The following is a 23,879-nucleotide window of genomic DNA, read 5'->3' on the forward strand; positions in this document are numbered from 1 at the left end:
ATGGGACGTCGCGGGGTGGGGAGATGTCGTCATCATTTTGGAAAGTATGTGGATTCGCCGTCCACATGAAAATGGGAGGGCTGCGTTTTCGGATTTCTCCACCCTGAGACCCGTTTTCAAAAAAGTGCGTTTTCAGGCGCTGCGTTTTCAAGGATCCGTATGGACGGTCGGCCAAAACGATGCAATACATGTGCGTTTTCGCAAAACGGCGTTGTCGTCTGGACGGGGCCTAAAAGGTGGAACAACTCGAGTGAAAATGTGCATTTATCCTGAAGCTGACAAAAAAAAAAACACCATTGGTGGTTTCTCAGTAAGTATTCTTCCAGGTCACACTATAGACTGCATATTATAAATATAAAACCATGGAGAATATTAGTTTTATTATTGGAAAATCTCTATACACAGCTTATGGGACATTGCAAAACATGATTGCCTCCTAATCTGATAGCTTGCAGCTTTAGCATTAAAGGCTACAGTTTCTTTGGATATATATGGCAAGCAAACAGTCAATGGTCATTAGCATAAAACAACATATCAAAGGCTCAGAAAATGGCACAATGTTGGTGCTAGGGCTAGTTTGTTGAGCTACTGTAGTTGAAGAGCTAACTGATAAAACTCTAGCGCATTAGCTAGCATGTAAGTGTCTAGGCTACATAAATATGGATGGTGTGACAAAGCGAACATGACCTTTACAGACTTTAGTTCTCTCATTCAAGTTGAATTTCAGTGTGAAATTGAACCTAAAATAATTGTGTGAATTTTAAGCAACTTCGGGCTCAAAGTGTTTTCCTGCACATTCTAGCAGCAGGTAGGACTCTGTCATCTGGAGATCACTGCTTTACTTCTACAAACTGCCCCTTCTGACATTTACGTATGAATTGATCTTAAGGCTCTGTCGAAATGGTAATTTTGAACTTGGTAGCATTTGCTAAGAGGAGTTGAGTCTGTGAGACTTGTGGGCTTGTCTTTGGGTTGGCTGACTGCTAATTCTTGCTCACATGAGGCATCTGTAATGAAAGTAATTGGAAGTAATTATTTTGGGAGCCCTCCTAAACAGCTCATAACTAACTACCAGAACACTATTCTGGTAATGTTCTATATTGACTTTAATGATGGTTACATGACTTTTTACTGGTACACACTGCAGACTGACGGTGGAATAATAAAATCATATGCCAATAACCAAACATAGTCATTTATATATTGTGCTAACAACATTGGATTAATCACTTAACTATACTTAAGAGGTCGATGAGGCGCATTAACTCAAAAATTAATAGTTGCTCAATGAAGAGACCTTTCAACTGTTGTCAAGAGATCAGAATTTCTCTACCACCCCTCTTCTTCTTCATTCTCCTCCTCTTCTTCCGCTTCCTATTTCCACTCATATTTCCCCTACTAAACTTATGCTACCGATGCCACTAATTGGAGAAGCATAATACAAATGATAATTGCTAAAAGATGATGATAGCTGATGGTTCCCCAGTCCTTGAACAAAATATCACTGGTGGTCTGCTGTTATTGCTCTATTTATGTTTGTCGGCTGGGGTAATGTTCCCTTGAGGTGATAATAAAGCCAAGCAGACAAGCCTGTAAACTTGCACGGAGATGGCATAAAACACCCATGCATCAATTTTCAATATCACGCTGCTGAGTCAGTCTCCCTTTTATTCTCTCTGACACTCTGAGTCACAGTGGCTCCACTGAAGTTAACCTCGCAGGACCTTTTCATCATATTAAGGAACCAACAAAGTGAAACAAACGGTGACCGTTTCAGCCGCATGGCAGATCTGAGAGCTGTTTGAAGTTGCTCCCAGCTGCGTCACACAGCTTTTTATCAGGTCTAAAGCAGGTGTAATAAACTGGACCACTGAGCGTGACCATCCCTGAGGCCTGGGATGGAGTTCATCAACATGCACCTACTGCTGTACACACTGTTTAAGTCGTGGCATCTGGAGGAATAGTGTCAGCTTGTACTCCGACTGCAGGACTGCTTCCTGGGAGTTACCATGGCGATGGAGGAGTAAAGAAGCAGCAGGTTGTGATAATCTGAGGTAAACTCGAGCTCTAACAACTACAGGACACTCTAGAGGATACAATCAGAGTAAGATTCTCATTAATTGTGGGTCCAAACATCTTTTACGTGCCTGGAAGGAAGTAATGGCCCATGTCTTTGGGCTGAATGTTTTTTCACCTTGTAAATGTATTAATGCCACATTCAAAGTGTATCCTCCAGCAGTAAACATAACCCCAGGTATTCAAACGATGCACCGAGTTCCTCAACAACCCGTTTCACCTGCTTCTGTACCAGAGCCAGAACACACTCCCCTCCGAACTCGTGTTTGAAGGGTTTGTTAATGTTTTGAGTTCGGGGGAATGCGAGCATCACTGATAATGATACTAAAACTATGTATTATTAAAAGCTGCTAATGTTCTATCACATAGAGGAGGGCGAGGAAGCATGATTTATGAGGTGCATCCTTAAAAGGGCACACAGAAAACATTTTCATTACCATCAAAAAGATTAGTTGAACATTTCTTTTCACTTAATGTCTTCATCACATCCAGGAGAAATCACTCCTGATGATTCGCCTCTTATGATCAGCAGTTATTCCACTTTCGTGTGTTTTTCTCTCTCCCTGAACGACGAGGTGAATGCTAAACACATCAGCAGCAGTTCACTCACCAAAAGGGAGCTTTTGTAATTTTATGTTGAAATAACATAAAGGAGAGAGACAGATCCTTTTATTTGTTAGTTTGTGTATTTATCCAATTAATGCTAGTATGAGGGTACTCAGAATAAAACTTAGTGTCTTGAATATATCTTGGCATCTTGTATCGTAGTGTCTTGTATATATCGTAGTGTATTGTATATATCGTAGTGTATTGTATATATCTTGGCATCTTGTATCGTAGTGTCTTGTATATATCGTAGTGTATTGTATATATCGTAGTGTATTGTTTATATCGTAGTGTCTTGTATATATCTTAGCGTCTTGTATGTATCTTAGTGTCTTGAATATATCTTAGCATCTTGTATCATAGTGTCTTGTTAGATTGGGGGATACTTAGAATAAAACTTAGTGTCTTGAATATATCTTGGCATCTTGTATCGTAGTGTCTTGTATATATCGTAGTGTATTGTATATATCGTAGTGTATTGTATATATCTTGGCATCTTGTATCGTAGTGTCTTGTATATATCGTAGTGTATTGTATATCGTAGTGTATTGTTTATATCGTAGTGTCTTGTATATATCTTAGCGTCTTGTATGTATCTTAGTGTCTTGAATATATCTTAGCATCTTGTATCATAGTGTCTTGTTAGATTGGGGGATACTAAGATACATACAAGACGCTAAGATATATACAAGACACTACGATATATACAATACACTACGATATATACAATACACTACGATATATACAAGACACTACGATAAATACAAGACACTAATATATATACAATACACTACGATATATACAAGACACTACGATATATACAAGACACTACGATAAATACAAGACACTAATATATATACAAGACACTACGATACAAGATGCCAAGATATATACAAGACACTACGATATATACAAGACACTACGATAAATACAAGACACTACGATATATACAAGACACTACGATATATACAAGACACTACGATAAATACAAGACACTACGATATATACAAGACACTACGATATATACAAGACACTACAATAAATACAAGACACTAATATATATACAATACACTACGATATATACAAGACACTACGATAAATACAAGACACTAATATATATACAAGACACTACGATACAAGATGCTAAGATATATACAAGACACTACGATATATACAATACACTACGATATATACAAGACACTATGATATATACAAGACACTAATATATATACAAGACACTTATATATATACAAGACACTACGATATATACAAGACACTATGATATATACAAGACACTAATATATATACAAGACACTTATATATATACAAGACACTACGATAAATACAAGACACTAATATATATACAAGACACTACGATATATACAATACACTACGATATATACAAGACACTATGATATATACAAGACACTAATATATATACAAGACACTACGATAAATACAAGACACTACGATAAATACAAGACACTAATATATATACAAGACACTACGATACAAGATGCCAAGATATATACAAGACACTACGATATATACAATACACTACAATATATACAAGACACTACGATATATACAAGACACTAATATATATACAAGACACTACGATATATACAAGACACTAATATATATACAAGACACTAATATATATACAAGACACTACGATAAATACAAGACACTACGATAAATACAAGACACTAATATATATACAAGACACTATGATATATACAAGACACTACGATATGTACAAGACACTACGATATATATACAAGACACTAATATATATACAAGACACTGATATATATACAAGACACTAATATATATACAAGACACTGATATATATACAAGACACTAATATATATACAAGACACTGATATATATACAAGACAGTAAGATATATACAAGACACTACGATATATATACAAGACACTACGATATATACAAGACACTACGATATATATACAAGACAGTAAGATATATACAAGACACTACGATAAATACAAGACATACAAGACACCACGATATATACAAGACGATATATACAGTATAAAGGTTGGGTGCATAAAACATAAATAGGATATCATATCTTATCTCCATCATAGTGATTTTTCCTATACCATAGCCAAGTGGTTTACATTAGCTAAACATAACTCTACCCTTCAAGGATAAGTTCACCCAAAAAAGATAATTCAGTCATTATGTCCTCACCCCTCTGCTGATGGAAGTAGGCTGAAGCTTTGTAGTCCACAGCATTGCAGTGTTCTCCTGAACTACTGATGAGCTGGGGCTCCAGCGTAATCTAAGCCCGAAGTGACTTGGAAAGATGTTACTTACACCCTTTAAAAAGCTAAAAGCTTCGCTGTAGCTGTCACACTGAAAGACGTATGAAGTGGGTGCCCGAGCTTCACTGCATATCGAGGGTGTGAATAGGGTCTTTGCCATTGCATATTTGCAAACCTCAAGAATAATGAGGATTTCCAAACCACGGCCATGGTCTGGGGGTCCTTCCCTCAACTCGCCTTCAAGGGCAAACTAGCATAAATCTGTGGTATAAAGTCATAATCATCACTTTCATTGAATCTTTTTGCCCATTTCTTTTAGAGACTTTGTGCATGCCACTGCCCTGTTTGTCAGCCTCTCATGAGGATTGAATCAGTGCCAGAATCAGGTAATGATAATAAGAAGGGGGAACGTTTTAAACATTTCCTAAATTGGGAGAAATATGTGAAAATTCTGGGAGAGGGCAATGAAAAACAGGAGATACCCAGGAAAATCAGGAGGGCCCAGCAGGTACGAGGAGGTTTATTACATTTTAAACACGTCTACATCTGCTTCTGTTGTCCAGGAGAGTTCTGCAGCAGTGTTTTGCTGTGAGGCTCTAGAAATGTTTTGCCCATCACATGACGATGAGTAGATAATGACTGTTTCTCTTGTGTAGGAGAATTTATCCTCTAAAGGTCCTATTTGTAAGAAAAGCTCATCAAATACTGACGCTTTGGGATTGTAGGTCAGGACGGTCACCGACCCAAAGCGTCAGTATTTGATGAGTTGGGAATGAGGCTCAAAAAACAAATAGGACCTTGTAGCACAGCTGTAGTAGTTTATAAAACACTGAAATATGTAGCTTTTTGCGTTAGTAACAAGTGCAAGTTTTAAAAGAGTGGATCAGAGTAATTCCTACTACTAAGGTCAAAAACACAATGTTTTAGTAAGGAGTCAGTCACACTCCCCCATGGAAACATGACACCACAGTTAGTTTATTCATAATAAAGAGACCTATGTTGTGAAATGTAGGCTGCTTTATGATATTATACTGTACAGGTTTTCTTTCACTTTTCCAGCCCTCATCACATTTTCAGAGTAAACAAGTTGCATGCTGTTTAAAAAATATCAATGGCAGTTCTGGCGATGGCTGCCCATTCTTTACTGTGAGTGATTTCCCTCGGTGCACCAGAACTGCAGAACTTCTGGACTATCACTAACTTTATACTCTGTTCTGTCGCTAATCGCCTCCTGGGCAGACAAAACTGAATTATTCAGAGGCTGAATAATGGGGTGCACTGAACATAAGGGAACACAGTCCCTAAGAGAAGGTGAGGTGTGACAAAAGAAAACAACATTCATTAAAAGCTAAACAGAGCAGTGCTGATTGGCTAACAGCCCAGAAGAACATGCCACTCTAGGAATTCTCATTGGGTTACACTGCCAAAGACAAACTCTGATGGAAATACAACACATTAGGCATTTATGTAATGATGCCAGAATTACAATAACAAAGAGATAAAATCCTATTCAAAATGCATGCAGGTCCAAGGTCTATGGTCGCAAGTCTAATTCAGAGAGAGATACGGGGGAAATATCAAAGTAGGTTGTTATTTACCCAAACGTACAAAGGGATCGGAGTCAGATTTGGCCTTGGCCTGAGTCTTCAGGGATAATTTTCTCCATCCCAACACATGAATAATGTAACGCAAGAAGCTGAGAAATTTCCAGTGATTTATGATGTGGCTCTAAACCAAAGTCCACTCCACATGGCAGCGTTTGTATTGAGGGCCTCGAGGGGGTGTCCGATATACTGCTCACTAAATTCAGTTGCAGCACCTGCAGAATTCTTTTTGTGATTTTCTAATTCAAACTGATAATAGTATACTCAAGCAACCCAATCCCCAAAATAACTGCTTAATTTACTGTAAAACCACACAGACAAGTAAAAACGGCACCTTTACGTCTGTTCAGGGTTACTTTTTTAAAAATGTCTTTCTTGTCTCAGGATGGTCCGATTTCTCGCGGAAAAATAGAAGATTTAGGTTGCCACAAAAATGCAGTTCGCGTTCGCCTTAAAATCACACACACGTGCTTTTGATTCTACCAAAATGGTTGGAAGCATCCACTGAAGTGACTGGATATGCCGTCAGCTGTTTAGCAGCTTTGTTGGCTGTAATAATAACACCACCTTCGCCTCCACCGTCCCCTCCACCTCCTGATGTGAAAGTTAGTTAATAAGCCTCTGATGTGAACGTGATATCCAATGTCTCCTACAAATGTCAACCTTGGAGACATCTGTGGTTTGCAGAAACATTTACTGCTGACCTGATATCCTTACGACTGGGCTGACATGAGTCTGTCATCGGGATGGAAAATGTCTAAACGTTTAAATGTTTAAATGGACTCATAGAAATGCGAGTCCACTTTAAATCAAGTCAGACGAATTGTCAACTTCTCAGTTCTCATTAGAAACATTGGATTGGTCGATTCATCAATTAGTCCATTATAAAAAGATAAAGCCTAATTTCCAACATTTTGGAAAATCAATCAATAATAACAATCATTTCTCAAGCAGACATTTTTGAACATTCTTAGGCTCCAGCCTCTCAAGTGTGATTTTATTGTATATAATGTATGTTATATGGTGATATGATATTTCCCAAATATCTGGGACTTTTTATTGTCTGAACAATTAATGAGTTAATCTAAAAATAATCAACATCCTAACCTGCAATGAAACAATCATTAGTTGCAGCCGTAAATGGAATTTGAAGTGGCAATTACTAATTGATAGAGGATCAACCATGAAATGATCTGAAGCAGTCGCTTGTTCTTTGCTGATGTTCTTGTTGTTACTGCTTGTTGCTTGCAATTTAATTTAACTAGTAATTTGATTAAAACATACACGCTTTGGTTGATTGATTCTATTATTGTACAACATTCAGGATCTTTGGTTTGTTAATGAGGTCATATTGTGCTTTTTTTAGTTTGGTACTCCTGAACTGCCTGAAATGCTGGTGTGAAGTCGAGTCTTTACATCTGTAACTTATGTGCATCACTATGTAACAGCTAGCATACTTTTATATATTCATTATAAAATGTATTCACACCAGTCAGTCAGCAGACAGACAGTTGCTACTGCTGTAACAGCGTTATTTTTGATCACACTACCTTGCGCTGCATGACTCATCCTACTCTGCCTCTGATTGGCTTCACCCTTCTCAATAATATGCAACTCTCACGAAAGGTTAAACAGAGGTGAGATGTCTCACTCTGTAGCTGAACCGGAGCGTTCAAGACACAGTGTGAAAAGGCTGCAGTAGCAATGTGTGAGAAAAATAATGTGTTTTTGAAAATCAAAGTATGTAGACCTTTTCTACTAGGACCCCCAAATAAAAGTATGAACCTGACAATAAGCATAATATGAGCTCTTTAAGAATGTAATTGAACTTTTAAGTGAGTATGTCACAGTCAGACTGTGGAACCTGCATGTCTGCATTTCAAGATAATATGCGCAGAATTCTCACAGGCTCAGAGGCAGGTTTAAAAGGCTCTTGGACGATATTCTCAAACTTATGAGTCACTCATGGCATCAACCCAGACACAATTCCCTCCAGTGGTCAGACTAATCTCACTAATCTCACACTAATACCCATTGTGAAGATAATGTTTGTTATTCTGTGTTTGATGTATGTTTACAGACATAATAGAAGACACACTGTTAATGCCTACATACATCTTTGGGGTTTAATATTTGCAATGCCATGTAATAATAATACTATGTACTTATTGTAGAGAAACAAATCACAACAAATCCAGAATCGAGCCCTCAAACCCTTAATTAAGATTAGGATGGATGGAATTTAACATGCCCTTTCAATACATAATTACAACCTAAGCAGAGTATGTGAAGGGATTACAAATGTTTATTAGGAGAGGCAAAGCTCACCCTCCTCTCTCCTGCCTGCCTTGTTTATTTACAGTGGAAATCATCCAAAATGCATGAACTGAAATAAATTGGGATTTATTAACAAGGAAAGGAAATTGTAGACAGTGTTTTATTTTGCTGGTCGTAGCCCAGAGACCAGAAGATGTGTGAGCACAACCCAAGCTGAAATCATTTCCGTGTCATTAGAGCATTGTGTATGCAGACTGTCAGCTCACATGGTTTTCTTCTTAACCAACAAACAAAAAAGCTTGCACAAACTTCAAAAACACCCTCGCTGCCGAGACACATCCTCTCACATGCCAGCTTCTATCTGAAACATCAGCAATCTGCACGGCATGTTAAGGGCTTCTCCACATCCACTTATTATCTTGTTCAGCTGGGGAAAAATATCTATAACATGATATCAAGGTGTCTTACCTCATCTTGATAGATGAAGAAAAGCATTATGGACAGAATTTCCAGGAAGAAGATGAGCAGGAGGAGGATGAAGAACTGTGGAGACACAAAGGGAAGAGGGAGGACAGCTGAGTTATTTAATACACCATTTATCAGAGAGGAGGAAAAGGCCACGGGCGATAATAGGCATCTGTCTGTGAAGACTCTATGAGGTGTAAATTGAGGAAAAGGCAGCAGACTCCACAATGTGTAAGAGAGTGAAAGGAAAAAGTAAGAAAGAAATGACCAGACTGTCAAGGAGAAAGAGTTGGTTAAGTCAGGACGATAGAAGAGCTGTAGATTGTTCAGCCGACAGGCCGAAGGAGCAGAGAGAGATGAGGAGGTTGGACAATCATAGCAACGAGGATGAACTGGGAGAGGTGATATACAGTTTCCCTCTATCCACTTTTGAATTTGTTAAAAGAGCCACATTTTATTCCTCTCCACCCCTCCTCTCTGTGGCGGCCGGGATGAGCTGCTTGATGGGTGATACATCTTCCTACTGTTGGCCCATGTGAGCGCTTTAAACAGTTACGAGCTCATCAATCAAGGCCTCTGCGAGGACACGGCTCTGACTCTCACATGGAGAAGTGACCAGGGAGGTGACATACTTTGAGAGACAATGGTTCTAGAGATTCAGAAAAGGATATCAGTAAAATAGCACCAGATCATCAATTCTAAATATCTGAATAATACCACTTCTACATTAAAATTAGCTTGTATATGAGGGTACACGGCTAAAACTGCTAAAAATAGGTATTTGATTCATTCACATTACCAGGAGACAATTAGCCTTTTTTGTGTTTTTGCCCTTGTGTGTCCAAGAAAACCAGCAAATAGAAAGTAGCATGTCATAAACCTCATCAGACTGCATTCAGAAGATGTTAAAACTTTGAGAAAAAAAGCTTAATCAATAAAATTCTGAGGGAGATACATTGTTTTTCCAGATCTGACCATGGCACTTGCTCAGGAGTGAGACATCTCGCTTCTTCTCATCTCTGTTGAGAGTTGCACATTTGCAGTATGCATCAGGCAGCTGACAGGAGCAGGAGCTACTAACAGTAACTTTTTAAATATATTTTACTTCAGTGTCTTTCATAGTCAGTGCTGACTTAAAGTATTAACAAGCCAGCGGTCTTAACTTCAACACACTTCAAAGCATCGTGCTTGAAAAGTTGAAGCAGTCGGAGCTGGAGTCGATGAATAACTACAAATCACGGCATTGAAGACAAGAGCCAGATGTTAGCAGGTGTTCGTGTGTGAAAGGGGTCTACTATCAGCTATGTGCTGCACATTTTAAAGCCATAGTGTTGAACTTTTTTTGTCTGTCCACCACTTGTGTTAACCTGCAGGGGTGTCAGCCGTTGGTTTGAAGCCTCAGGTTTGCTGTTGGGACCAGCTTTGATTACTGCTCTTCCTCTAACCTAATCAGGTCTTACTAAGGAACCTGAGGACATGCCATGGTAGTGTCTTGTCAATTGTAAGGTAGCCACGCTGTAAAGCACACCCTGCTTTATCATCTGTTTCAATATCAAGGGGACCATATTTTATATAATGAACATCAGGCTCCATTGAAAAAGACTTCAAACTAGCAATCGAGACCATAAACTCATTAGGAAACTTTATTCTGAGGTAATAGATCAAGTAAGAAGATTTTTTCATTTTCTCACATGCCACCATCAGAATTATTCTTGCATTAGAAGATGTGCAGGCTCTTCTGAACTGCTTCAGTCCACTTATAAGGATATCTGTGGTTTAGATATATCTCTCTGAGTTTTGGAGAATTTGTACTAAATGTGGGGACTTTTGGGGCAGGTATAATGTAGCCATGCACTCAGCTCTACACCTTTAACTTGAGCCCCACTTATATCTATTTGTTTACTTTAATACATTTAACTGAAATGGTTTGGAGTGAGCAGAATTAGCTACCACTAGTTTGTATTCTGTCTACATGGATGTACAGGTAAGTATCACTGCAGTACTTCAATACTAAAGGGAGCTTGATCATTCTTAGGTGAGATCTGGACTAAATGATTTACGGACGGATGATTTGAGGTGGTGAATTCCCCAAAAGGTGGAAGGAGTCGAAGACTTGCAGCAAACTGGTGGTAAGGTTAATTTTCTTTTGGGAATTTTCACTGTACTTGGATTTAATTAATTGAATTCATCTTTATTTGTAGAGGGCTCATGTACAACATTAAACATAAATGTTGCCATTTGATGCATTGTACTAGAGTTAGCCTGAAGCAAATTCACATCTGCAGTCCCTGGATAAGACCAGCCTGGCAGTGGCAGGTCAATAGCAGAAAGTCAACCACTCTTGAACCTCTTATTTATTCATTCATTCATTCATTCATTCATTCTCGACCTACAAACAAAGTTACAAGAGAGACCAGTGTGAACTGGGCCTACAGTGGCTGACAGGAGACACTAGTTAACACGGTCACTCATTAAGCTGAACACAGGCAGTGCAGATGTGCCTTTGCCTTACAACTGTTGGAACAAGCGTTAAAATAAGATCTTACAAGAGTGAAGACTTCTTATTTCTCAACTCAAATTTGTTCAGAAATAGTTTGTGGACGACTGCTGAGGTGAATTAAGTGAAAGTTTTCTTACCGCCAGCCTCCTTCATACTGCTCATGCTCCACTGTATCACACCTCTGACTGCACACAAACTCAATAAATCAAACTTGTCCCATATTAGACAAACAGTTGTTATTTGCCCGCAAACCAGGTCGGCTGAGAATCTGTCTGAACAGTAGGAGGGCCAGATGCATCAGCCAGCGAGAGAGAGAAGCATGAGCCAGCAGATTCACCTGGTTACCAGACTATAACAGGAATACATGCCAGCACACAAACCTACCATGGTAACGTTATATGTGACATCTGACATCAGTGTTCAGCTCATGCAGAGCACCACTGCGCCTCACAGAGCTGCTGTGTGGCTTTCTTGTTTTTTTCAAGTGTGAGGCACAGAGAGCATGAGATCATCTCAGGGGGTCACAACAGAGTTCATAGCAGACATTTTGTTCTTCAAAGACATGGTGGCTACACGTCCTCTGTGTATTGCAGGCGTTTGCTTGACGCTGGATGTGAGTGCTGTTAGTTCACATGACTGCATCAAGCAGGGCTGCCGGTGCCACTGAGGTCTTTCTGGCAGCACCTGCATGAATGAATCTCTAAGCATGGCAGAGTGGAAGGTGAGAGACTTACTGGGTAACAGCATAATGCCCACGGTGTCTTTGACTCACTGCCGCTTGTTTTAAGAGGTGCCCTCAAACAACCATCTGAAATCAATGTCTATTGTTCTGTCAGGCTTCATTGTTTGAATTTAATGCACTGTGCTGTGTGGAATTCCAGTTAACTCCAATTTGAAGGGATTTTTAAGAGTTTATTTTAGGCTTTTAAAATATGCTCCACTGTGTGTTGAGAACATTCAGCCTCTTCAGGCTGATGAAATCCTGAAATAAGCCACAACATAATGTCAAAATACAATTCAGTCAAGTGAAGACTCATATAAATGTGACATTTTGAAGATAGTTTCTTCCCAAGACAGTCATTATAAACTTCTTATTATGTACCAGAGTTCTGCACCAAAAAAATATTCTCACCAATGTGTGACGAGGGAGGCCAGCACAGAGGCGGTCTAACAAAATATGGCAGAAGCTTTGTTGAAATCTGTGCCATTTTGTCCTTTTGTGATATTTCTTGACCTGCTGGTGATCCTTGGAGGAAAATCTTTTTCCTCTGCAGTTTTAAAAGAGTGAAAGTTCAACTGTGCAGCCTCACTGCTAAAATGTAGAGTCCGTGTCTGGTCAAGAGTTCTGCAGCAGATTCAGGCTGTACAGGCACTTTAACCTTCCCACAGGGTCAGTTTTTCCCCTACATGCAGTTGTATTAATACATTCGTGGCGACTAGAAGGCAGATGACTAATACCAAATGACAGAAGATGTGGTAACAAACAAATGTGAGTTATTAACATATTGAGCAGAGAAGCCTGACGATCAAACCTAATTTTTCAGTCTGAGACATAATATGAATAGTGGGATTATTTTGTCCTAACAATCAGAAGTTCATTTACAGAAGAACAAGAGCTCACACATTTGTGTCGACCTCTTCCACACTCAAGCAATTTTTGCAGCCACTGTGGAGTCACATTATTCCTGGCTTCCTGTTCTTAAAGCGTCTGGTTTGGCTCAGTTGTCTTTGAACAAACTGTAAATCTGCAGGACAGCAGAACTGACTCAATCGCTGAAAAATCCACATGTCTACAACAATTCAGCAGTCTGGAGCCAGACTTCAGCAGAATGTTAGGATGTTCCAACTTGTTTCCAACTTCTATAAAATGATCCCATTACTGTCTTTACAGTGAAAGTGCTTTGTTGAGTGTCCTGAGCCTTTAAAGCTGAAGCTCAACACATTAATTTTTTTGACAAAAGAGAAAACAAAGAGGTGATCTTTGAAGGTAGAGAAAAACATCTGTACTCTTTGCTTTTATCATCTCACTCTTGGCTCTAAATGGCTCTTTGCTTGACTGCTTTCTTTGGAGTTTCTTTGAGACCATGAAATCACAGCAGAGAGCAGAGGGACATCGTTAAGAATAAGAAACTGAGACTCACCAGCACTCGCAAAACACACAGACCCGTTCCCTGTGGCTCTCTGAATATTTCCCCATTAATCTGCCTTTAATAAGGAATTTGACTCCTCCTCTTTGGACCAAAGGCAACAGTCAGACTCAATGGGATCATTTGATGAGAAAAGACTGCATTTTGCCTTCATAATATAGAACAAGACAGCTGTTGAATTAGCTTGAGAAATTCCAAATAGACGTTGTTGCTATTATCAGATGGGTTGCAGAAATTAACTGTGAATGATGAATATCCATTTGTGCTCTGTGGAGAAAGGCTAATGATAATAAAAGCAATAACTGTGTGCCAATTAAGTCAAGAGGAATCGCTCTGAAGCTGTTGCTGCCTTGATGAAACATATTTCAAAAGGACAGATGCAACTTCACAGGCCGTCAGTAAAAATGAGAACATGTGAATGGTTGGTTGATTACAGGTATGTTTTCTCAGAGGAACAAAAAGGTTTCAGTGAGATGGAAAATTAACAAATAGATTAATTTGCTCCAAATTTACTTTGAAAGGCTGTCGGCTAACTGAGACAGTAAATACACTCTGGTCTACATGACAGAAGAGTGGAAGTACATCTGCATGTGCTCTTATGTTTAAATGGTAGTTTGTGTTCGAAGTGAGGTTGTGTGGAAGGACATGGAAGCAGTATATCTCTGCTAGAATCTCAAATTGAATGTGGGGAGGGTTTATGCTGGTGTGCGCTCAGTGTCTCGCTGTGATAAATTATTATAAACAAAGAGTCAGATCCGTAACAAAGGGTCCAAAACAGGCTCGATATGTTCTCCTTGGATTGTCATTATTCAAACGGAAATACGTTATTCTGTTTGCTGCAGTGGCTTCCAGCAGCATAACTACAGGAGAGATTTATGGGAGATCAGAACAAAAGGAAACAAAGTAGGGCTAAAAGCAGGTTTTCTATGGTGCAAAAAGATTTGGAGCTTTCTAAACTGATGTCAAACAAGATTTACAAACTTCTCTGTGTACCGCCAGTGATGGAAGTGGTACTCAGAACCTTCAGTACCAACAGCACAATGTCAAAACACCCATTACAATAAAAATCTTTCTGTTGAAAATCTAGTTAGGTAACAGAACAAGTATTATGAACAAACACAGGTGGTTTGAGCTACAGCTGATGTAGCTCTATACTCCAGTGGTACCAGACAACTTTCCCCCTGAGCTTCTCCAAGATTGTGCCTCTGGTGCAAAGCCAGCTGGATCGCAGACAACAAGACAGGACAACATGACAACAGGACAACAACTCCGTCATTTAGTCTAGTTTTAAACTGGATCCCCAGTTCTTTTTCCCTGCTGACCCATATCTATTACATTGCGCAATGAAAATTTAAGTCATAATATGATGTTGAAGCAGAAAACGCGTGTATTGCCAGTTTTGGCATAGTGACAGTATCGCCACAAGTAGCAGGGATAAAACTTGAAGGCTGTTTTAGGACGTTATTAGAAGAAGGATTTACTTTTTTGAGCTTTAACCTGAACAGTTCAGCTCTAAGAAGACTTTTTGGTGTATCTGCAAACAACTGGTAAACCATTTGCACAGGTTGTAAGTATCTGTAACCTGGTAAACCTGTCAGGAGTGGTCCTTGACTTCGTGCCCATTTCCAGTGGATGAGTTTGCTTTTCTGTTCTTTGGCGTGTCACACTCGTCATCACAAATGTGGCAAAAAACAGGGAACATGAGAAATCAGCAGATTATATACCTCATCAGAAAACATCCAGAGGATGTTAAAGTTGTAAAGTCTCATGTGAATAACATCCTGAAGTAGACGCAAAGTGTTTTCCATGGCTGACGGTGGAAGTTGCTAACTAATGAGACGTCCCGCTTCTTCTCATATCTCTGTTGCGAGTTGCACATGTGCAGTGAGGATGGTGACATTGGCGTGGATCAGTGGATCAGGTGCTGACTTGGCAGCAGGGACAATGTTTTATTTCAGCTTCTCTTTCAAACTCAGTACCCACTTAACAATGTCTGAGTGCTGCTTTTTACAGAGACGGAGTGAAAACTATTTACACGCCAACGTCCTCAACCTCAACGGGCACTATAGCACTACCAGTTTCCATCACTACCATCCCCAGCTGGAGCGGACACACAGCCACAACTACTGTAGCATCATTTGACCCTCGAATTAATGCTGTTATCACACTGAAGACAGAGGCTAAATGTTAGCAAAACACTATATCATAAATGATCACGTTTCAAAGAAATCTTAACCGGAAAAATAACAACTAACTATAATAGTCAACTAATAGAGTGTAGAAGTGCCATCTGAGATGTGGCAGAGCAGAATAAGAAAGATGTTCCTTTAAAATACTACCTTCAGAGTGCACATGAGTTCACTCACTTCCACCAGTGTGCACTCTATAACATGACATGTAATCACAAACCATCACTCCTTCAGTCCTCTGTATGCTGTAGACTGATTTCATCCCAGAGATCTTTTTCCTGATCACGTCGTCACAGGAGGAGCAATAGGCAGAATGATTCCATTTTACCCTCCGGACCTCTCATTTCTCAGCCCCAGATAACACGAAGAATTGGAAACCAGGAGAGCTGCTCAGTATTTCTTCTTGCCGCTGCTCTCTCTGTGTAGGCCTATGAGATATTGATAGTACTGACACGTGTAATGGTGTATATTATCACATCAGTCTATCACGGGAGAGATAACTCAGTGAAAAGGTCCTTTAAGACTTCTTAATTCGTCTTGTGGTGAGCCGGTGTCCTGCAGGTTTTTGTTCCATTACAGTTTTTGTACGGTGAGAGGTAATGAGCCACAGCCGGTCTGTATCCAACAGACATCTTCAGGGCAGAACAAAAACCTGCAGGACACCGACTTCTCAAGCCATCAGAGTGGAGCTCCTCAGGGCTGAGCTTCTCTTCAGCTATTTTCATGTTGTCAGCGTGTTTTATTGCAGCAGAGCAGCTCACAGTGTCTATGAATCATCCAGCGTCTGGATTTATATTGTAATGTTTACTCTACATTTAAGCAGACTTTGATATACAAGAACAACACTAGCTTTTAGTGGCCACTAAACTCTACATGCAGATTGAGAAACATTATGAAAATGTATATAACACACTCCAGATACACATACTCATGTTATTTATATTGTGTCGTGTTCGACCAGCAGTGCTGATTTCCCCTTTTAGCGAAGATTGATGCCTTTGCAGGTGTTTCAGTATGAGAACTATAATCAAAGTCTCAGTGCAGCGATTGATTCCTTCGTGTTCATCCATGCTGTGATTTCCACGCAGTGGTAAAGCTACAGAGGCTCGACCATTACAAGCACCCAGTCATTCAACAGCTCCAAAATCAATACCCTTTGGGATCCTGCTGCCTTGAGCCTGTGTGGAGGGAAGCCTCTGAGGTGATAGCTGTGTTCTTTTTATGTGGTGGGTCTAATCATTTTTACAGTCTCTATATCTCAGGACTGAGCGAAGCTGCATGGCATAAGCAATCTCCTCCCATTTACACAGTTTTGTGGGCAGATGAGGTCATGTCTCCTTCCTGCCCTTTTACTTGCACTTGCGCTGACAGCCCGAAGTAACTAGTGGAAATTTAAGTACCTATCACATTAATGAAAATATCATTTCAGGGGAACAGGAAACACTGAACCTGGAAAACCTCAGTCAGTAGTCCCGCCTTTCATTCTTTTCCACGTAAGAATTGAGCTGCACAGCCGCACTGTTGTTGTTAGCGATGCTGGCTCAGACATGTGTGAGCTGACCAATCAGAGGAGACTGAGTATTTGGGTGGGACTTAAAGAGACAGGAGGTAAAACAGAGTGTTTCAGACAGAGGGGGAATACAGAGCTGCAGCTCTGGACATTATGAGGAAACGGATGTGTTTAAGCATGTAAACCTATTCTAGTAGTAATGCAAATTAGGATTATGCTCCTGAAACTAAGCACAAATATGTCCCCTATAATTATAATCCTTAATAACAGTTGAACATCATATATTTCCAAGCAGAGTTTCTCCTCATTTGGACCAGTGCAAAAGGAGAAAATAGAGTTGTGAAGTGGGATGTGGACATGTTTTCATGCAGGGTGAGAACTGGTGGGTCGAGTGGGCGACCAACCCAAACTGTCTGGTTTGACAGCCTTTGTATGAGGCTCAACAGACTACCTTACAAATTTCTCCTTTAATATTTTAAAGAACATATCCTAATTCATTTTCTCAGAAATGAATATATGTCCATTAAGTATGAAGCTGGAACCAGCAGCCAGTTAGCTTAGCTTAGCATTAAACTGGAAAGAGGCAGAAACAGAAAGCTTGACTTTGTCCAAAGGTAACAAACTCCACCTGCTAGCACCTCTGGAGCTCAGTATGTATGTGGATGTGTTTTGTCATCACTTGTTTTATTTGAACTAAAAGTTCTGATTTTGGTGCCATGTCATTGTTCAATGATTGGCCAAACCCTGAATAATGTCTTATTTGTCCAGCAGCACATTCCCGCCATATCAAGACACTTACAATCTGAGATTTGCACGCTGTCATCCGCAGACCAACCAGACTGTGTGCTAACTGGATGGGTGCTGGACCCTGCTGGACTTTTCTCTTTAAGCTTGCAGGGTTGTAGCTTTAAGTTTGAATAAAACAACCAGATATTTCTGTAATGCAGCTGCTCATCTGGTGCACAGTTGATTCAAGCAGGAGAGAATCATATCTATAGTGACCAACAGTCACTTAATATTACAACAGGACTTTACTTCCAGAGCCATGAGCACCTGAAACACCTGCTGACATTCATTCACAATTCTGTTATTGTTTACTTCCCTCAAAGCATGACGCTGATAGAAAATATATAAACATATCTTTGAAGTCTTTCAGGTGAGGGAACTGAAAAATCATATTCATATAAAACTCTTGTGTTTGTTGTTGCAAATTACAAGATACACTAAACACAGTTATACTTTATCCTGCACAGAGCATTCCAGAAGCTCCTGAAATATCTCACAGCAATGCTGCAATACTCTCTGTGTCCCTTATCAGTGATCAACATGCTAATTAGCCCTGAAATTTGAAGGGAGAAAAGTCTTTTCTAATCTCCATGAGGAACGGCCAGCTCTGTCACTCATTAAGGCAGACTTTTAATTCTCCCGGTCTCATTATATTGACACAGCGCTGGCATGTGTCTGGTCACTGTGGGGAGAATGTCACGGATCATGCTAATGATCGACGCTCAGACTTATTCCCACAGAGTTTATAATTGCTTTCTCCTGGTGAGCCATTTTTCTTATGATTAATGCTATTTTTTCCCCACTAAGAATAATTCTTCCTGATAAATGCTGCACAGTGCCGATGCTTGATTACATGAACTTGTTTGTTTATTAGAACACTTATCAATCTGATGAGACTCTGGGGGTCACACTTTCAGGGATTTGAAATTAGAGCTCAGCAATTGGAGAGTAAAAATGTTCAGTACTTGAAGTCAAACACTTCCTGTGCCTGGTTCTACTGATATCAGTGACATCACTTTCCACATAGACAATGTAGGTCAGTTAGACAGTGTCACACACTCAGTGACACACAATGCTTAAAAATCCTTTTCTTCACAACTTGTTGGTTTTATTTTAAAAAGTTCTAATTATTAATTTTACTATTCATGTGTCTTCTGTGGTAATCTGTGTTGGGGATAATACATTATCAAGTAAAGAGTACTTAAAATACAGAGTACTCAGACTACTTTTCTTTTAGTAAGAAGTAAGAGAACATGTTAGTCCATTCCTTCCACTAACACAAAAATCGTCCCTGATGTATTCTTACTGTGTCTGTTTCACTCCCTGTTGTTGGCAGGCAGGAGCATGCAGCCACCTGTAGAACCGATGTGCATAGGTGTAACTCAGCTAACAAGATATCCAGAGCAGAAAGAACAGCCTCTGGATCATTAGTCAGCTGTTTAAATGTGAAGCACAGTAGCCTTCACAAGACAGTATTTTACTGAGGCAGCTCGTGAGGTTCGCTGTCTTGTTGTTAGCAGCCAGAAGTCTGCACAGCTGCCACCTATCAGGTAACCTACCCCCGGTTTCTGTTTCCATCACCTACTTCAGATAGTTCAGACACCTTTTCATTGCAGTTGAATTGTAAAAAACTAAGAAGAGAAATGTTGTTGGGCTATATGCAACTAAAATTCAGGTTTTATAATCAAACATAAACAATTAGCTGATATTGGATCTGTCCTTCCCGTTCTTATCACCCAGCAGAGTAACAGATTATAGGTGGTAGAATGCCTTTCAATGTCACCGGAGTTCATACATTTACAGGGAGATGTGCATCCTCTGGACAATACAAGCAACATTTGCAGGGGTATTTAGTTTTGCTAACACAAAAATACTCTAGTGAGTTGCTTTTTAACGACAGTTCACTGAAACATAACAAGTTACTTTCAATAGCAAAGCTGAAGATCTGGTGCTAATACATTACAACACTGACCTACAGGAAGCGCGTCAGGGGCACAATGTACAGTCCTCCATTCTAATATCACTTTTATTTTTTTTTTCCAGACTGTCTACATTTCAAGCTTTTGAAAAGTTTGAATGCTAAATAGTGGGAGGTTAAACTGTTCTGCTGCTGATCTAGCTTGCAAATAAAATGCAGTTTTGACTCAAACAGATGTAATTAGACAACACAACTGTAAATCAGTGGAATAATGGACAGTGCAGCAATGATTTCACTCAAGCCTCGAGGTAAATAATAGGATCATATATAAGTTATATATAATTGGGATGGTTCCATTAGAAAAGCTATACATTGTTTTGACACCTCTGGTTGAACAGTCTTCACAGTCATGACTGTTGCTCTGCTCTTTCCTTAATTACTACAGTGCTTTCTGTCTGTACTTAAACATGAATGACAACAGCTGGTAATCCACAAAACAAACAAGCCGGGCTGCTCTGCTGAGATCAGCGATGCTCCTCAAAATATCTCCAGACATTAAACTGAATAAAAGAAGAGCAGCAGTGTCAGTGGGGGTTCTGCCGGGCCTGACAACAAGGCTAGACCTCCACATGGCCAATAAGGAGCTGTTTTCTCCAGGAAGCCTAGAAGAGCCGAGAGTTATCTGTAAAGAAATGTAATTTTCATTTTAATAGATTAAATATTTGTCTTTCTGACATAATAGCTCTTGTTATTTGTGTTCTGTTGTCATGGCTGCGTTTGGCCCATTTTTCACTGAGTTTCTTCAAATTAGTGAAGCAATGTGTCTCAGGACTGCAATGTGTGGGACACTTTAAAAGGTTTGCAATATGTACAATTACAGTCAGCATTCAACTCATGTAGCAGTGTTTTAAGTATAGCCTGGTAACCAGCTGCCAGGATTTTGTAAGACAACTTGGTTAGCACTAGCAGAGAGTGACAGTGTTCTGGGGCAGTGGGCAAAATATTCTTATTTTATTACCATTAATGCACATTGAGTTGACCTTTTCTGGAAGATGCTGCTGATCTTGTACAAACATGAAGAACTATATGTGATGGATGTTGTATAGCCTAAATGTATCATGCCTAGTTTGCTGTAATTCACCTGTTTCTGTATGAAGCGGCTAGAGCAGTTCATTACTAATATCCCCAATGTCAGTGTCAGACTCACAGCCTGGTACTTAATTTCAATTTGACGCGAATCCTATTCTTAGCCTCAGAGGAAGTTATGAGATGAAGATAGAAGGACCACCAGAATCTCGCCGAAGGATGATACCGTTGTCCACAGGTGATGACTGACAGTCACATCGAGATCTGACAGGCTCCAAACCAGAGGGCACAAAAAGTAGTGTGTCGCTCTGAGGCACCTCGAGGACTCAATTACTGGCAGCGTTAATATGCGGAGGAGGGGCGGTACTCGAATGGTTAGAAAGCATGCCACGAACGCAGTGCACCCCGGTTCGAATCTGGCTGGAGGACCTGTGCTGCATGTCACACCCCCATCTCTCTCCCCTTTCTGATCTATCCACTGTCAAATAAAGGTGTCTGTGCCTCAAAACAAATAAAAAATAAATAAAAAATAAAAAAATATGCGGAGGATGTTTATGTTCCAGTCAGGCGAATCTACAACACTCACATTATATTGGTGGCAGCGTTTCCTTAGCTTAGCTTCCTCAGTTTTATCTATGTGGCTAACTTTATCTCCAGCTTCTGAGGCTGAACACAGCCAAGCTACAGACATGTGGTACTGAGATGCTTTTAAACCTGGCTTGGGGATACATGTGGTATGTGGGAGTTGATCTGCCTCTCTCAGGGAACAGTTTCCCTGGCTGTGTGAGACAGTCAAAGGTTTCCATCAAGGCGACAATAGCAACTCTGAGAGGACACACAACCTCAGTTTCAGAAACACAGTAACATAGTAACTCATAGTAACCACAGCCCTAACAGCAGTGACGTCATCATCCACAGACGTTACACTGACGACATCCCCAGAAGCCAATGTGGTAAACTCCACCCAGCAGTGCAGTGGGGGTTCTAGACCAGTTTTAATAGGGGGGCCAGGTTGGGGCCGGCTTTTTTGTTAGGGGGCACATACAACCCGGAAAAAAGATAAATCTCTCATTCAGACAAAACAGTGTTTACAATTTCAGCAATTTTGATTGTGAAGTAAACTGCTGAGACACTTTATTTCTGCCTTTCCCATCAAAACAACTTCATTGCAAGAAATCTGTCATTGTATTATTTATACAGACTCCCTGTCAGGGGGGCCACAGGGAGGTCCAGACTCGGAGTTACGGGGGCACTGGCCCCTGTTGGCCCCTCCCTAGAACCGCCCCTGCAGCAGTGAGAGGCATCACTGTGGGCTGACTGCAAACACACGCCCACAGCAATGTGGACAGGCTTTAAAAACACTTTCCACAATCTCTTCATTTTTTGCACTTACAGGTTGTGTGTCATTTAGTTTATTTGTAGCCTGAGTTAGCGTTGCCTTTACACATCATTACATTATGATCTTTGTACAGTTTATTTAGTATAGTAGCTTTTACAGGGTGAGTTAACAGAGTGCTTCCCAGAGGTCAAAACTGTCAAGGATAAGACCAGTAAAACAGGAAAAAGAGAAAAAAAACAATAAAACATGAGCAACAGCAGCTTTAAACAACTCACACAATTACAAACACCAGACAACATAATGAGACAGTTCGACTTAATGAGCCTTCAGCTGCTTTTGAAAGGCGTCAACAGATTCTGTAGGAGGAGCTTTCAACAGCACTCGAGCAATCACTTCAAGTTGTGCCTTTCATCCAGCGTGAGGGCGAGGCAGTCAGTCATGTCCACAGGGCCTCAGTGACCCACTCGTGATATGAGGATGGAGCAGGTCAGAGATAAACACAGAGGTCTGAACATGCAGAGCTCGATGCTGCATGTGAGATCAAGGACCTTGAAATACACTGTGGACTTCATGGCTCAAAAAGCTGTAGACAGGCTATTATTTTCAGGTCCAGTGTGTAGGATTAAGAGTTTTTACAGACAGAAATGGAATATAATACTTATGATTATGTTTTCATAAGTGTGCAAGAGCGTTGTTTTTGTTAGAATGAGCCTTTTATACCTACAGATGCAGCAGGTCCCCCACAGAGTCCACCATATTTCTACTGGAGTCCAAAATCGACAAACAAAACACTGATGCAGACTTTGATCATGACCATCAGCTTTTTTGGTAAAATTAAAGCAGACATAGACACATTTTAACGTCCCCTTGTGGGGACGTTAACATTTTGGTAGCAGCCTGGCTACTGCCGGAAGCACAAAAACAACTGTAACAACCCCAATTCGACCTGGAACCCTATGGCTCAGTGCTTTGAAAAGGGAAAGTAAAACAAGTAAAAGTATTTACAGCTGATCTAGTAGAAAGAACGCTGGTTTTGAACCGTGTCAAATCCCTCTGGTGAGGGGAAACACGTATCAATGTAA

The 23,879-nt window shown here is 40.1% G+C and overlaps 1 protein-coding gene across 4 annotated transcripts in view; it reads right to left on the reverse strand.

The window, feature by feature from the left end:
• The window catches only part of tspan4a (tetraspanin 4a), a 190,329-nt gene that overhangs the window by 51,365 nt on the left and 115,085 nt on the right, over positions 1–23,879 (reverse strand). For all 4 annotated transcript variants that reach the window (XM_030414830.1, XM_030414829.1, XM_030414831.1 and 1 more), the window contains one exon: positions 9,326–9,400. In XM_030414830.1, the coding sequence (XP_030270690.1) occupies positions 9,326–9,400 (75 nt within the window). The remainder of the gene's footprint in view (positions 1–9,325; positions 9,401–23,879) is intronic.

This window comes from Sparus aurata, chromosome 4 (assembly GCF_900880675.1).
Source record: "Sparus aurata chromosome 4, fSpaAur1.1, whole genome shotgun sequence".
Taxonomy (NCBI): domain Eukaryota; kingdom Metazoa; phylum Chordata; class Actinopteri; order Spariformes; family Sparidae; genus Sparus; species Sparus aurata.